We start from the raw sequence: 14,291 nt of genomic DNA on the forward strand, positions 1-14,291 counted from the left end.
TTTCATTTCCTTTTCTTCCATTCCTTCTCTTTTGGGGGAGGGGTCTTGCGTCCCCCTGCGAGCTGTTCTACACAGAAGCAAGAATTGCTTTTTTTCCTGCTTCTTGCTCTTTTGAGCTACGCTTTCTTTTTTCTTTCTTTTTCATGTTTAGATCTGTTCTATGCAGCTCTCCTATGCTTCTGTGCTCCACCCATTGTTCCCCCATAGTGCTATACCTCGGGTGCGACACAAAATGGACCTCGGGATTATCTCCGATACATGTGAGGCATTTCATATACGAGTTTGATAACATGTACATATATACATATACTACATATACTACATATACTACAAGTATTACAAGTATTACAAATACTACATACTAGTAATAACATTGTAAACCAATAAAGGTAAATACCATATTGCCTCTACCTCATATATGATTGTGTCGCTGTGCAGGAAGGTGTTCTCGCTGGTGGTGCTGCATGCAGCGCTGACTGTGATCACAGTGCTGGCTCTCGTCAAGCATTTCCTGGCGATATACTGGATAAACTCCACGACGCATGAGGACTCGCGGGATACCAGGCCCGCTTCCTTTGCGAAAGTCATAGACAGCAATCTGAAGGCCATCAACAGAGACGAGCAGACCACCGCTTCAGACCAGCAGCGCACCGGCGGCGACTATATCCACTTCGACCACGCGACGAACAACCCGTTCGACAACCTGATCCTCGCGGAGGACCTCAACCTGGTGCCGAACTTGCAGTACTACTACAACCAGTACAACATCGACATCGAGGAGTTCAAAGTGTTGACCAACGACGGGTTCCTGATCGACCTGTGGCACTTGAAGAGCAGAGACTACAAGTACGGCGCCGGCTCTCCCGGGCCAAGACCTTACGAAAGGGAACCCGTGCTGATGCTCCACGGCCTATTGCAAAGCAGCGGGTCATTCGCGTCCAGCGGGAGAAAGTCCTTGGCCTTCCACTTGAACGACTGCGGCTACGACGTGTGGCTGGGAAACAACAGGTGCGGGTTCAAACCAAGCGCCAAGACAAAGCTGAAGGATTTCTGGAACTGGGACATGACCGACATGGTCAAGCATGATCTGCCCGCACTCATCGATTTCATCCTGCACCAGACAAACAGGAAAAAACTACACTTGGTGGCACACTCGCAAGGTACTACACAGGGTTTCATGGCTCTGATTAACCATAACCACGAGTACCCATTCTCATCCAAGATCGCAAAGTTTGTGGCTTTGGCACCCGCAGTTTATCCGGGACCGCTACTGGATGAGAAGTTATTCGTAAGACTTATGGTGAAGTATATTGATAGCCCCTGGGTCTTCGGCAACAAGTCTTTCTTAAAGACTATGATGGTCGCAAGAGACCTACTGATCGGCCAAAGCTCTTTCTCCTTCATATGCTACGTTTTCTTCAACTACTTGTTCGATTGGAATGATAGCCTGTGGGATAAATCCTTGAGAGATAGACACTTCCTTTTCTCTCCAGTTCACATATCAGTGAAACTGATGCAATGGTGGCTGTCCCCAGACCCAAATAAGGTGTCTTTCAAAAATTGCTCCCACGTTCTTTTCCCAGATGATAAATCCTGGTTCAATAAAGATATTGATTTCGATGAAAACAGAACGAATATCCTAATGATCTTCCCAAGACAAGACCGTTTAGTCGATGGAGAAAGACTGATCAATCATTTTGTTTATCACGAAAACCATAATTCTTTCAAGATTTGGTACATTGATGAATATTCCCATCTAGATGTGCTTTGGGCACACGATGTCATCGAAAGAGTAGGTAAACCAATGATCGATTTCTTACGCGAATGAATATGATCAATCAATCTTAATTGCCACTATCCTGGCCTAATCTTACATTATGACCTCCGATTCATGCATTCAGTTTCTCCTCATAAAAGAAAATGAATGAACTCACACACTTTATAGATGTGCACTAGCCAGAAGCACAGTGCACAGGTTTATGTTATGACCTTGTAATATACTCGTCTCAGAAATATTATGTTAATATCTACACAACAAACTATATACCTTACAATACAAATGTGCCAGTCACAATTAAATATACACTTTCTTTATCAAATAAGTCCATCTGAATCCTGCCATTATACCATCTCAATTATTGGCTTTACTATAGGAAGCTTTCAATGTGCCCGGTATACTACCGTGATTTTTAAATTATCATTGACACTGCGCATCTTTGTTAGCCATTGGAAAATTTTGCCAAAAAAAAAATGAAGCTCATCGCAAACTTTTATAAGAGATGAGCATCAAATTATGATATAAAATGGAATCTTTAGGGAACTGCATAACCAACTTAGCAGTACACATTTGACGCAGAAATGAAGATAAAGACTATAAAGAGAAGTGCAGATGATTATGTTCCGGTTAAAAGCACTCAAGAATCCCAGCTCCCAAGGAACTTGAATCCGGAGCTGCATCCATTTGAAAGAGCAAGAGAATACACAAAAGCTCTCACAGCAACTAAGCTCGAACGTATGTTCGCCAAACCTTTCGTTGGACAGATGGGCCACGGTCACCAAGACGGTGTGTACGTGTTGGCCAAGCACTACAATGATTTGAATAAGATAGCTTCCGGTTCTGGTGACGGTGTCATCAAGTACTGGGATATGAGTTCAAGGGAGCAAATTGCATCATTCAAAGCACATTACGGTACTATTACCGGTCTGTGCATTACTCCAAAAGTTAACATAGATTCAGCTTCTAGCGGAAATCAAAATTTTGTTTTGTCTAGTAGTGACGATAAAACGGTGAAGCTTTGGTCAGTTAACCACGAAGATTTTGCACATGTTGATAATGATCAAGTAATCAATACAGACAATGGTTTAATAAAACACTACTATGGTGAACATGCATTTCAAGGTCTTGATCACAGTAGAATGACATCTAATTTTGTTACTGGTGGTCCAAGAATTAATTTATGGGATATCAATAGATCGAAGCCTCTAAGTGATCTTTCTTGGGGTGCAGATAATATTAATACTGTTAAATTTAATCAAAATGATGCAAATGTATTGGGTAGTGCAGGTAGTGACAATTCCATAGTCTTATATGATCTTAGAACAAACTCTGCTACTCAAAAGATTGTACAAACAATGAGAGTCAATTCCATGTGTTGGAACCCAATGGAAGCATTCAATTTCGTTGTTGCCAGTGAAGATCATAATGCTTACTACTATGACATGAGAAATATGAGTCGTGCATTGAATGTTTTTAAGGATCATGTTAGTGCGGTAATGGATGTTGACATAAGTCCGACTGGTGAAGAAGTTGTCACTGCATCTTACGATAAGACTATAAGAATTTTCCCAATCAATAAAGGTCATTCGCGTGAAATTTATCATACAAAAAGAATGCAACATGTATTCCAAGCAAAGTTTTCCATGGATTCCAAATATGTTATGAGTGGTTCCGATGATGGTAACGTTAGATTATGGAGAGCCAAGGCATGGGAAAGATCAAATGTGAAGTCAACAAAGGAACTTAATAAACTACAATATGATGAGAAGCTTAAGGAAAGATTCAAATATATGCCTGAAATTAGAAGAATTAGTAGACATCGTCATGTACCTAAGGTTATCAAAAAGGCTCAAGAAATTAAAAATATTGAAATTAGATCTATTAAAAGAAGAGAAGCCAATGAGAGGAAGACAAAGAAGGACAAAACAATTGTTCCTGAGAGAAAGAAGCAAATTGTTGGTACAGTGTTTAAATATGAAGATAAAAGGCGAAAAGATGATGATGATGAGAATTAGTTTGATAGTATTTACGAATTTGTACCTACATAACTATACTTAGTTCGGATAACAGCAATGTGAAGGCACAAGTTAGATACCTCGGTCAAGTTTCCAATTAGCAGACTAATGCTAGCATATTTATTAATGGAGAGAATTTATATGATGATATTTAAGAGCATGCTAATTAAGCATTTTGAATTATATAGTTACATCCAAAACCTTCCCAATATCAGGTAAAGAAGGTTTCGCTAGGTCCTCTAACAGGGGTAAGATATCCAATAATTCATTGTCATGAGAATCAGAAAACCAAGATGAAATTGGAATTGCATGCTGAGGATGAAATATGTACGATGGTGGTGAATTATCCAATATGATTATCTCTGACAAAGGTCTACCTATTTGTGATAGATTTTTAATATAGTTCCCTTCGTAGGTATAACACGCATCTCTGAAAAGTCTATGATGTATGTTGTTAGATTTATCAAGCACATCTAGCAAAGGATCCCCATATCTGGATACACTTGCAGTAAATACTACAACTTCATATAATTCACCAACCCGTTGGAGAAATTCGTCAACACCTGGCCGCTTTATCACGTAAACATTGTGGATCTGGTCATCGATATCGACAGGAAGAACGAAATCAGCTGTATGCAGATATTTGAAAGAGGAATGTACAAGAGTCTCATCTAGATCCAAAACAAGGCACTTCTTATGCTTGAAAGCATCTCCTTTGGGGGATAATAAGGTATCCAAGCCTGGTGCATGGTATTGTCCCGGTTGCAATACCGTCAGGTCGATATATTCCTCTTCCTCCTCAACTTCATCTAGATCTTCTTCGTCATAAGTCGGTACTGAATCGTAGTTTTCTTCACTGTTATCAGAGCCAACTGAATTGACTTGTGATAGTTTTGTACCATATTCCAATTGATTTGCCAGCTCCTCTTCTTCTTCAGTAGATAGCTTTTTATATTTTTCTCCATCCATATTAGAATTGGATTTCTCGAGGTCACTCCCAGAAGGTTTGACATTGTTTGAATTGTTTGAAGTTGATTTCTTTGAGCTGTTTTTATTAACGGGCACAGGTACTTCCTCTTCAGTAATTTCATCGACGTCATCATCTCCTTTTTTGTTATCGGAATCTGCCAATCTTTTCTTATCGTGCGTTTTACCATTTACTTGTGACCTTCGCGTCGAGTGTCTTTTCTGACTATTTTCAGCAGCGTCTGCATCATTGATATGAGATTTATTGTTAGCATGTTTTCTATCCATATGCGCATTGTCGCGGCTACGGTCTCCTTTTTTCTTATTTGAGTCGGAGTCTCTTAGTTTTGGTGTGCTCCCGGATGAAACTGTTGTATCTGTGTTCTCCTCCTTGTACAATTCAGCCGAGCGCACTTGGCGTGAGTCACCGTTGTTCCGCGGTAGATCTCTCCGATTGGAAGGCTTACTTTCTGTCCTTTCGGTGTTCATAGTTTTCCGCTGTCCTGATTCTTGAACTTGTTCATCTGCACAGCAAAAGAAAGAAGAGATAATATCCATGCTTTGAGTTCTGGAAATTTCCTCTATTGATATAATTTGGATCGTGTGTGTTTCCTTCTTACTGCTTCTATCAAAATTTTAATTTCAAGTATTATCCTACCCAGTATAATATTAAGACCTGCCTTTGTCAACTGAGTTTTAGTGGTGTAGTCTGACCTCAATGTCCCTTACCATAAAATGAAAAAGTCGCAATAACCCTATAGATGATAAGATCTGAGCGTCGTATCCCACTTCTCAAGATCCTTTCCCCCAAGGTTTTCCTATTTTCTCGCAGGTCAAAAAAGAAATAGACTGTTGTGACCCCTCCGCAATGTAATATTGATACAAAGATTTGGTTTCTTGGAGTATATACCGGTCATGTAAAAGTAGTCCCTGATTATCAACGCTATTCTAGATAAGTTAGGAAGTCTTCACTTTTGGTGGGTTTTCCCAAGAAACTTCAAATTTTCACCTTTTCGCTTCTCGAGAAATTCGTTCAAAGAAGTCCCCTGCGATGAGCTCAATATTGCTTGAAGTAACATCATATTATTAGCTGTAAAAGTTGAATACTTGACAAAGTTATTGGATATATACATGTGTGATGGTCATTAAATAATTTTATATACAGAACAGGTAGCTGTGGATTTAGATTCTATCTTTTATTTCATGGGCATGACACTGTTCTAGATGTTAAACCCGTAGGTCTTCATGCAACTCTTGTACTTCTCAATCAGTTCTTTGCACTTTGCAGATTCTTGGCCATCAAATAGCAAGCACTGGTCTCTAGCTTCCTTCTCAGGAAGACAGACACAGCATGGCTTTGGTTTATCTTCTTTCTGTGGTTCAGACATTTCTTCTTATTGTCGTTATATTGGTGTGTATAATACAAGCAATGGTCTTCACTATAGAAAGATAAAGGAAACAAATGTGAATACTCCTTATTTATACTACTTACTTGCGTGGTCTACTGTTTAAATTTGCTCAGTATTACGTTATATTTACGTCTGGAGATACAGTACCCTTCCCTTCCCCCGTATTCAATATTAACAAATTCCCTTGGTGCTAACGGTGATCTGCAAACTAGATTGCTCTCGAAAAGCCAGTAACTATCAAAAGAAGAGAGGCTAGCCTATCTCAAGTCGTTGCACAAATGACCTATATCACGTGTAGTTATTCGACAGGTATAATGTAGTTGATACTAAATCCCTAGAGCCTTTCCACTTCAAATAGCCACTTTAAACAGTCGTGTTTGACCCTAGTGAACAACAAATAGAAGAACTGCGAAGTGAGCGACTTTGTTATTAAGAGACCTAGTACTCCAATACCTTCTACACATACGTAACCAGCCGACACAGAGCATACTCTATATAGAACCACCAGTGGGATTGGAATTATTAAAGTAACAAATGTCAGATGGAAGAGGGACTCCAAGCATTTGTGATCTTTAGAATCACGGCATTCTTCTTTCTTTCTTCTCTTCTTGAGACAGTCTACCACCTGGCTCATGTTACAATTTAGTCCATCCATGGGGATTAAGACAGACTCCATGAATTTTGTAAGTGGTAGGCTGTATAATTGGTTTAATTTGTCCTTTACTAGACTAACCATTGTTTCGACTCTGGTATAAATGTAGTATAGCTCTTGCTCTGTTACCTGGCTATTACGCTGTGTTAACCATTCTAACCGCCACAGATAATAGCCAAGGTAGTTTTTAGCTATGTTGTCAAATATCACCTTTATCACATACTTGGTATTATTTATTTTAATATCGTTGGTAACAGCTAGATAATCTAATTCAACTGCAGTATTGATTAATTCTTGGGTTTTGATCTTGTCGATGATGCAGGCCTGGATTTTTAGTGAGTTTAGTGAGATATTCCTGGTCGCCAATCCTCGAAGAGCAAGAACTCTCTCAAAACTGTCAACAAATTTTGTGGTTAAGTATTTAAAGTTTGACTGTTCGTTAGCTATATTGTGGTATCCACTTAAAGTCCATATCCGAAAAGTCTCCCCGTCTATTCCTATTTGCTCTATTCGATAAAATAGTCTTTCAAGCTTATGGTATGTTACAGGTTGAATTATTTCCAGTTTTAGTGGTTGGAGTAGAGAACAAATTACTGTTGTGAACCAAAGACAGCATAGCAATGTTGACCTCACCATTCGCATTGTATAACTAAAATGCCAAGCAAATATGTTCTCCGATTCGTACTTGCCTAAAAGTTATCCTTAACTCATTGGAACTGTATTGCCCATTCATATATTAGGAATGCACTTTCATGTGCATTCTGCTTTACCCTCTGTTACACAAAAACTCATCCTCAGAGTAATGGTTCACTTCAGCGCTATTGTGACTCAGGTAATAAAAAGACAAGCTAAAAATATAATATGTTTTTGTATCTATAATATTATAGTTCAGTATGGATGGAGCTATTTCTAGTAGATATTTATATATTAGGTAAAAGTATTATCCTGGTTTGTCATGCTTAATTTTTATCCAACTGATGAATTATTGGTAGTAAAATTCGTTCGGCAGATTCTTCAATGTGTCCAGATCGTAAAACTCCTCTTCGTCTATATCTTCAGGACTCTCTTGGAGTTCCTGATGAAACGGAAGGTTTAGTAATTGAACATCTTTTCTAAGGTCAATCAAAGTTTTTATTTGAGACTTCGTATTCTCTGAAATATTTGCTCTTGATTTCGACTTAGAAATCAGCATAAGTCCATCTAACCAAATATATGCCGCTTCCTTTGTATCTAGATACATCTGCAGTAAGCACTTCTGAGATTTATCGAGTAGTTTAACCTCTGTATATATGTTTTTCTTCGAGATATTAACCACTTGGGGGACTTCAGCTGCATTGTTTTCGGCCCGTAATTCTTTGCTGGCAAATGAGTCGATAATTTTGATAGGTACTACTATGGTACTATTGGGATTCGGAAATGAGTTGGCTTCAGATTTAGTACAAATTACATTGTCCTCTACAAAAGGCGTCTCGTCGAGTTTGTGGTCAAATCGTCTAGCCAATAAATTGGCGTGATTATCTGATACCACAATGAAATAGACTCGTGGATTGGTTGACCCCTCATCGATTGGATTTTCTGAGTATGCCCATGTTCCTTTCTGTAGCAAAAGTAGACGTTGGTGCCGCACATAATCATGTACTTGGTTTGACAATATGTCTACGAATCCTGAAATTTGGCCAGACCACTGCTGATAATGCAAATTTCTAATCATCTCTAATTGCCATAGTCTTGCCGTGGAATAGTCAAAAGATTCTAGAAGCTCAATTCCGACTTCGAAAGCTGATCCAGACCTCTTCAAATTAGTATCTCGGATAGAACAATACATTTTGTCCAGTATAATAGGCACCAGTTGCAATAAAGAATCCATATCATTTCGACTAGTTGACTGTGATTCCGACCAGAATCGAAGTATGCAACACATTAAAGACTCTAGTAATGACTCTCTGTTCAATATATGGCCTGCCATGGAAATTTTGGAGTCATCATCTTCATCAAAACGGTTTAAAAAGTTTTGCATTTCTGAGGATACTTCAAATATAACCTTAAAAAAAGGAAAGGGGCTACTCTTAAATAGTAATTGCTCTGTTAAATTCTTGATAAAAACGGTATTAGAATTGTCAAGGAAAGACAACATATCGTAAACTTGTAGTGTATTTAGTTGGTTAAGCTCAGCCATAGAGTCATTTAGGGAACCAAATTCCATTTCGTAGCTTCTCAAGAAAATATTTGTGTTTCTTATAGCATGGTAAAGGTTTTGTTTAAGTTCTATTGATGCTTGCTGTAATGTTTTTGATTCCAGAAACTTTGCCAGCTGCATCTTCACTGGTAAATACTCGTCTATAATTAAAGGTCGTAATTCATCAATTGAAAGAAGTAAAGTTACCACAGTAGGAAAATTATACTCCAGGAGTAAAAAACATATGGATGGAACTATGGAGATAGCCTTCTCCGCATCATATTTGGAAAGCAGCATTGAGCATTTCAAAAATGAAGCAATACAACGCAAAGTATCGGCAACTAAATTGACATGTAACGAATGCAGCGAAAGATTGATCAGTATGTATTCCATTATGTTGTGTCTCTTCTGTAAATGGTTGCATAGAGAAGTGAATCCTAACTCATGAACATCTTGACCGCTAAGAAAAATATTAAACAAGTAGTTTAATATTGAGCTCAAAAGTTCGGGCTCCATATTTGTTGCACAATCTTTGATCAGGTCCCAAAAATCATCTTCTGGTATAATTTGAGAGCAGAGGACATCATCCGGGCATGCTGAGACGAATTGCCATATTAAATGTTGGAAACTTGAAGATTTCTGGTCCCTGGCACTATTCCTCAAATACTCAAAGCAGCACTTCGCATAATCTGCAGATAATGAGTTCTCAGTAGCCGATTCAAGCACTTTACTTAGTTCATTGTTAATATCAGCATCATCAATGGTCATCGCATGTATAATTAGTAGGGTTGTATGATAAACGCTTTTCCTTTACTAAAGTAGCAATTCTTTTATGCACAATCAACAAAAATATCTAACGCAAAAACTCGAAGATGAATTTTAATGTAACTGCCTTACCATATAATTGTGCTTCAAAAGGTAGGAGTTAACAATCAGTTCAGTATTGCTTCATAGTTCACAAACTCATCATTTTCAGTTCGGTGATTCAACGGTCTTTTCATTTTTTTTCACTCAAGCAATGCGGGAAACATAATAATTGGGCTAGTTGTCCGTATCCTATTGGCAATTAATTAAGCTTCAACGCAAGTTATCTTGAAGATTCTGATTTAAATACATATTTTATTTCCATATAGTCTGTGCTTGTGGAGCTAACGAGAATAGTTTAGAGATCAAATGGTTTCTGCACTTGAAGTGAAGTCAATTAAGGATTCTAATGAGACCCTGATCTCTTTGGATGATTACATTAGAAATACACTGCCATCTCAATTGCATGAAATACTGCTAGAAGAGTTTCAAAATCAGGATTTTTCAAGAGGCCAAGATGTTTCGAACTCCACCCATGATCAAATGATAGACCATACATTGGAGCTGACCTCCGATTTGTTGCGAAATGCACTAGACAAACAGTTGATGGAAGTGCAAAGTCGTACGCTACCTGTTAGACAATCAAACCAGTTAATATCGTGGTCTTTTGCTCAGGGTTTGATAATTGGACAATTGAGTGTTGTCATCTTTTTGATATTCTTTGTTAAGTTCTTCATCTTCACTGATGCATCGAGTAAAATGGACAACCCATTGCCATCAAAGGTATCCAAATCCTATTTGAAGAATAGGCGAGAATCTAGCTCTATTAAGGATAAAAGGAAAGGTGTATTAGTAAAAGAAGAAAGTGGGGAAACGGATTTGCATGGATCCCTGCAGTTAAACGACATTCTTGAGAAGACATACTATAATGTTGATACTCATTCTGCAGAGTCTTTAGATTGGTTTAATGTGTTGCTAGCACAAATGATACAGCAGTTTAGGGAAGAAGCATGGCATAAAGATAACATACTAACATCCCTGGACAGTTTCATTCAAAAACGTTCCTCAGATTTACCGGACTACCTTGACAAAATCACCATTACAGAGTTAGACATTGGTGAGGACTTCCCTATATTCTCGAATTGTAGAATTCAGTATGCACCAAACTCAAGTGATAAGAAGCTGGAAGCGAAGATAGACATTGATTTAAATGATAAGATTACTTTTGGGATGAGTACTAGATTGCTACTAAATTATCCCAAGAAATGTACTGCCGCTCTTCCAATTGATCTTGCGGTATCTATGGTACGTTTTCAGGCCTGTTTAACAGTATCACTCATTACTGCTGAGGAATTGGAGTTTACTACAGGGAATAAGATTGACGATAATGAAAAAAACGGTTATTATTTAGTATTTTCGTTCACACCTGAATATAAAATAGATTTTGATATAAAATCGTTGATAGGAGCTCGATCCAAACTTGAAAATATTCCAAAAATAAGTAACATTATCGAATACAATATAAAAAAATGGTTTGCTGAACGTTGTGTTGAACCGAGATTCCAGTCTGTGAAACTGCCAGGTATGTGGCCACGCAGTAAGAACACAAGGGAAGAAGTTATTCACAAAACGGAGGATGAATCTTCAAAAACACCTCATTCTTGAGGACCCAAAAGACTAACTCAGAATTTCCAAAATCTACTGCTTGAAGGGTACAATGTTTTCGATATATCACTCTGATATATCTGGGTTGATGCAAATATTCCCAAATTTGGTAATATATGCTTTTTCAAAATCGCATTTTAGTGATAGACTAGCTTGTAAATAAGGCCTTTCATTCTCCGCGATACCCATTTGATCTGTTGGCACCCATATTTCATTTGTTATCGGCGGAAAAATATAACTTTCAAGAGATTCCGCTCTTGGTGAAATTGAGTCACTTGAGGTGTAATCATGTAAACTGTTCAAGTGTAAATTATGAAGCCTACGAATAAATTTTTTTGATATTTCAGCATGTATCAATACAGTTAAAATGCTCATAAAGGCCATTGAAGTAGAGAGTTTGTAACAGTTGAACAAAGCAAACAATCCGATTAGGGAGAGTTCCATACAGTAAATACCAGCATAAAGCTGTGATAGAGCTTCAGGGTATAGTTTACCATGCGTTTCTGAAATATTCTCAGAATTGAATTGATAAATGAATAAGTACTTGAATGAATAATAGACCAATGACAATGATAGGACTGCTAAAGGTAGTATAAATGGGGCAATAATGCTGTAAATAATACAAATACATCCAATAACTGTGAAAAGCGGATAAATACTACCCCACTGAAAGAAAAGATTCTTTTTAAGCCTTTGCATCTTATTATGGGGTGTAGGCATCCTTGGTCTATAATAAACTATTTCGAAGAATAGCTCTTTCAAACGTATGATGTTTCCTCCAGAATAGGCAAAACCTCTTAACAAAATAAAAGAGCAGAAGAAGTTGGAACTTTTAGGCAAATCATGAGCCAAAATGTTCGGGATGCTGACAGGGCTTATAAGTAACTTTTCTAGAAGAAGTGATAGGCCTGATGAAATTGTGACAACAAAGAATATATGGACTAACAAAAACATAAAAAACCATCTCTGAATATCCATTTCTATTTCCGCACCAGTTCTACAACCTTTAAGATAACTTATAACCCTAAAGATATATGGTACAAATTCAGTGAGGAAAATTAATGTTACGAGGGGAAAGACAGCTTTAGTTACATCCCTCAGACACTTGGAAGTTACATTAAAATGATTGGAATAGGGTAAGAGATTTGTCAAATATGGAATTTGAGTGACTAAACCTATGAATGCGATAGGTACTATCCAACCTAATATCACAAGCACACCTATCAAACGACCTGCCAACTTCCTCAGTGTAATTGTAATTGGGTTTCTGCCCACTATGTTAATCCATATTATATCCTTCGGGTGAGCACCTATCATTGGATAATTCCATTGACAAACTGATGAAGATTGTAATAACTGATAAAATTGCATGGCTTGAGATACTGAGTTAAAAAGAAGGAAAGCTTTGTTCGAGTATTCCTGCATTTTTTCATTGCCAGGTATTGTACTCGAATCTGGCTCATTTTTCTTAGGGAAGTATGTCAACCATAAGTCCAAATATTTTTGATAATAGTGTATTTCTCTGTCTAGTGAATCGTATTGATATTCTAAGGCTGATTTTCTTTTAAACTGTGGAATGTAAACGAAGTATTTACTCGGCTTTATTTTTTGGAGTTTAAATTTAAGTTCGCAATAAAAATACTTGTCAAATGAGCGCAGGTTGAATAAAATCTTCTGGCAAAGTTGATGGTACGATAGCACCATTAAAGATGTTGGTGGAATTTCAACTGAAGGATCATTTGTGCTTAATAACAAATGGCCTACCTTGAAAAATTTTTCAAGTATTATTTTTGAAATAATTTTTTCGATTATGTAGGCATGCCTTTCAATATTCTTATGAGTTTTGCGTATTTCGAAAATATTATTTGGGAGCCTTGCTGCCGCAACTACACTGTTAGGTTGTATTTTATTGAAATATTCCATAATTTTACTGTCATCCTTTAAAACTTCGGCAGGAATGTTATCAACAAATACTATGTTTTGGTAGCTTTTAGTTATGACTGTTGTGTTTATTTTACCATATGCGTATTTAAGTTCAGCCACAATAAAAAATTGAAATGCAACGATTATGATTAAAGCAAAGATGAAATGGCATACCAGTCTATCTGATTTTTTCATTGAAATATTAGACATATTTATCTTATCTATCCTATTCGATTGTGGTTGTGTAGAGTTGAAGACCCTTGTGAGATCATTTTTATTGTTATCACTAGATGTTAAATGCAATGGAATTAGTACAGGTACTATCCCCAAACTCAGTAGGGAAAACAATAAAATTAGCTTTTTAAGAAATCTCATAAACAGAAATCCATCCAAGCCCACTATCGCTTCGTAGTTATCTATACTCTCTTTGAAAATTCTAGGGACATATTTCGATGTGAATCTTTCCCAGATGCTTGGATTTCTATTGGAAAAATCCAGAGTGGAATTATTTTCATATCTTCTCAAAACACTATTCGATTGGTAAATATTAGACGCAATTCTTCTCAATAACGAAAATGCAAACAGTTGGAACAAGAAGTAACCAGCTGAAGCGCCAATACCTAAAAAAAAGGAATTCACTGACATATCAGCATCCTTATGTGCTGATCCTGCTCGTGCTGTATTTAAAAATGAAGAGATTAGCTTGTGCGTTAAATTCCAGCTTTTTGTATCAACATAAATGTCATTGCTTGTAGCAACACATTTATGATCTTTGATAGCGGCATCCATATGTGTGTGTTCACCAAAACTTAATATGACAATTAGTCTACTAGCTACTAAATTTATATCAATTTCATAGTTATCTTCAATTTATATTAATAGTAATAGAGGCAAGATTAAGTAC

The 14,291-nt window shown here is 37.3% G+C and overlaps 8 protein-coding genes across 8 annotated transcripts; 3 read left to right on the top strand and 5 right to left on the bottom strand.

Annotated features, from left to right (window-relative positions):
- Positions 1-418: 418 nt before the first annotated feature.
- Positions 419-1,828, top strand: YEH1 (sterol esterase; the record flags this gene model as incomplete). The annotated part of the gene is made up of 1 exon (XM_445651.1): positions 419-1,828. One exon carries the CDS (start codon positions 419-421, stop codon positions 1,826-1,828), a length of 1,410 nt encoding a protein of 469 aa, XP_445651.1.
- A 530-nt stretch (positions 1,829-2,358) lies between these two features.
- Positions 2,359-3,792, top strand: SOF1 (rRNA-processing protein SOF1; the record flags this gene model as incomplete). Its single annotated transcript, XM_445652.1, has 1 exon — positions 2,359-3,792. One exon carries the CDS (start codon positions 2,359-2,361, stop codon positions 3,790-3,792), a length of 1,434 nt encoding a protein of 477 aa, XP_445652.1.
- A 180-nt stretch (positions 3,793-3,972) lies between these two features.
- PSR1 (phosphatase) lies at positions 3,973-5,316 on the bottom strand (the record flags this gene model as incomplete). The annotated part of the gene is made up of 1 exon (XM_445653.1): positions 3,973-5,316. The coding sequence occupies one exon, from the start codon at positions 5,314-5,316 to the stop codon at positions 3,973-3,975; it is 1,344 nt and encodes a 447-aa protein (XP_445653.1).
- Positions 5,317-5,978: 662 nt separating this feature from the next.
- On the bottom strand, positions 5,979-6,146 carry COX17 (copper metallochaperone COX17; the record flags this gene model as incomplete). The annotated part of the gene is made up of 1 exon (XM_445654.1): positions 5,979-6,146. The coding sequence occupies one exon, from the start codon at positions 6,144-6,146 to the stop codon at positions 5,979-5,981; it is 168 nt and encodes a 55-aa protein (XP_445654.1).
- Positions 6,147-6,501: 355 nt separating this feature from the next.
- On the bottom strand, positions 6,502-7,461 carry GVI51_D05643 (uncharacterized protein; the record flags this gene model as incomplete). The annotated part of the gene is made up of 1 exon (XM_445655.1): positions 6,502-7,461. One exon carries the CDS (start codon positions 7,459-7,461, stop codon positions 6,502-6,504), a length of 960 nt encoding a protein of 319 aa, XP_445655.1.
- Positions 7,462-7,801: 340 nt separating this feature from the next.
- On the bottom strand, positions 7,802-9,763 carry LMO1 (Lmo1p; the record flags this gene model as incomplete). Its single annotated transcript, XM_445656.1, has 1 exon — positions 7,802-9,763. The coding sequence occupies one exon, from the start codon at positions 9,761-9,763 to the stop codon at positions 7,802-7,804; it is 1,962 nt and encodes a 653-aa protein (XP_445656.1).
- A 405-nt stretch (positions 9,764-10,168) lies between these two features.
- On the top strand, positions 10,169-11,464 carry MMM1 (ERMES complex subunit MMM1; the record flags this gene model as incomplete). The annotated part of the gene is made up of 1 exon (XM_445657.1): positions 10,169-11,464. The coding sequence occupies one exon, from the start codon at positions 10,169-10,171 to the stop codon at positions 11,462-11,464; it is 1,296 nt and encodes a 431-aa protein (XP_445657.1).
- A 66-nt stretch (positions 11,465-11,530) lies between these two features.
- Positions 11,531-14,176, bottom strand: SPO75 (Spo75p; the record flags this gene model as incomplete). The annotated part of the gene is made up of 1 exon (XM_445658.1): positions 11,531-14,176. One exon carries the CDS (start codon positions 14,174-14,176, stop codon positions 11,531-11,533), a length of 2,646 nt encoding a protein of 881 aa, XP_445658.1.
- Positions 14,177-14,291: the final 115 nt, after the last annotated feature.

Source organism: Nakaseomyces glabratus, chromosome D, assembly GCF_010111755.1.
Source record: "Nakaseomyces glabratus chromosome D, complete sequence".
NCBI lineage: Eukaryota > Fungi > Ascomycota > Saccharomycetes > Saccharomycetales > Saccharomycetaceae > Nakaseomyces > Nakaseomyces glabratus.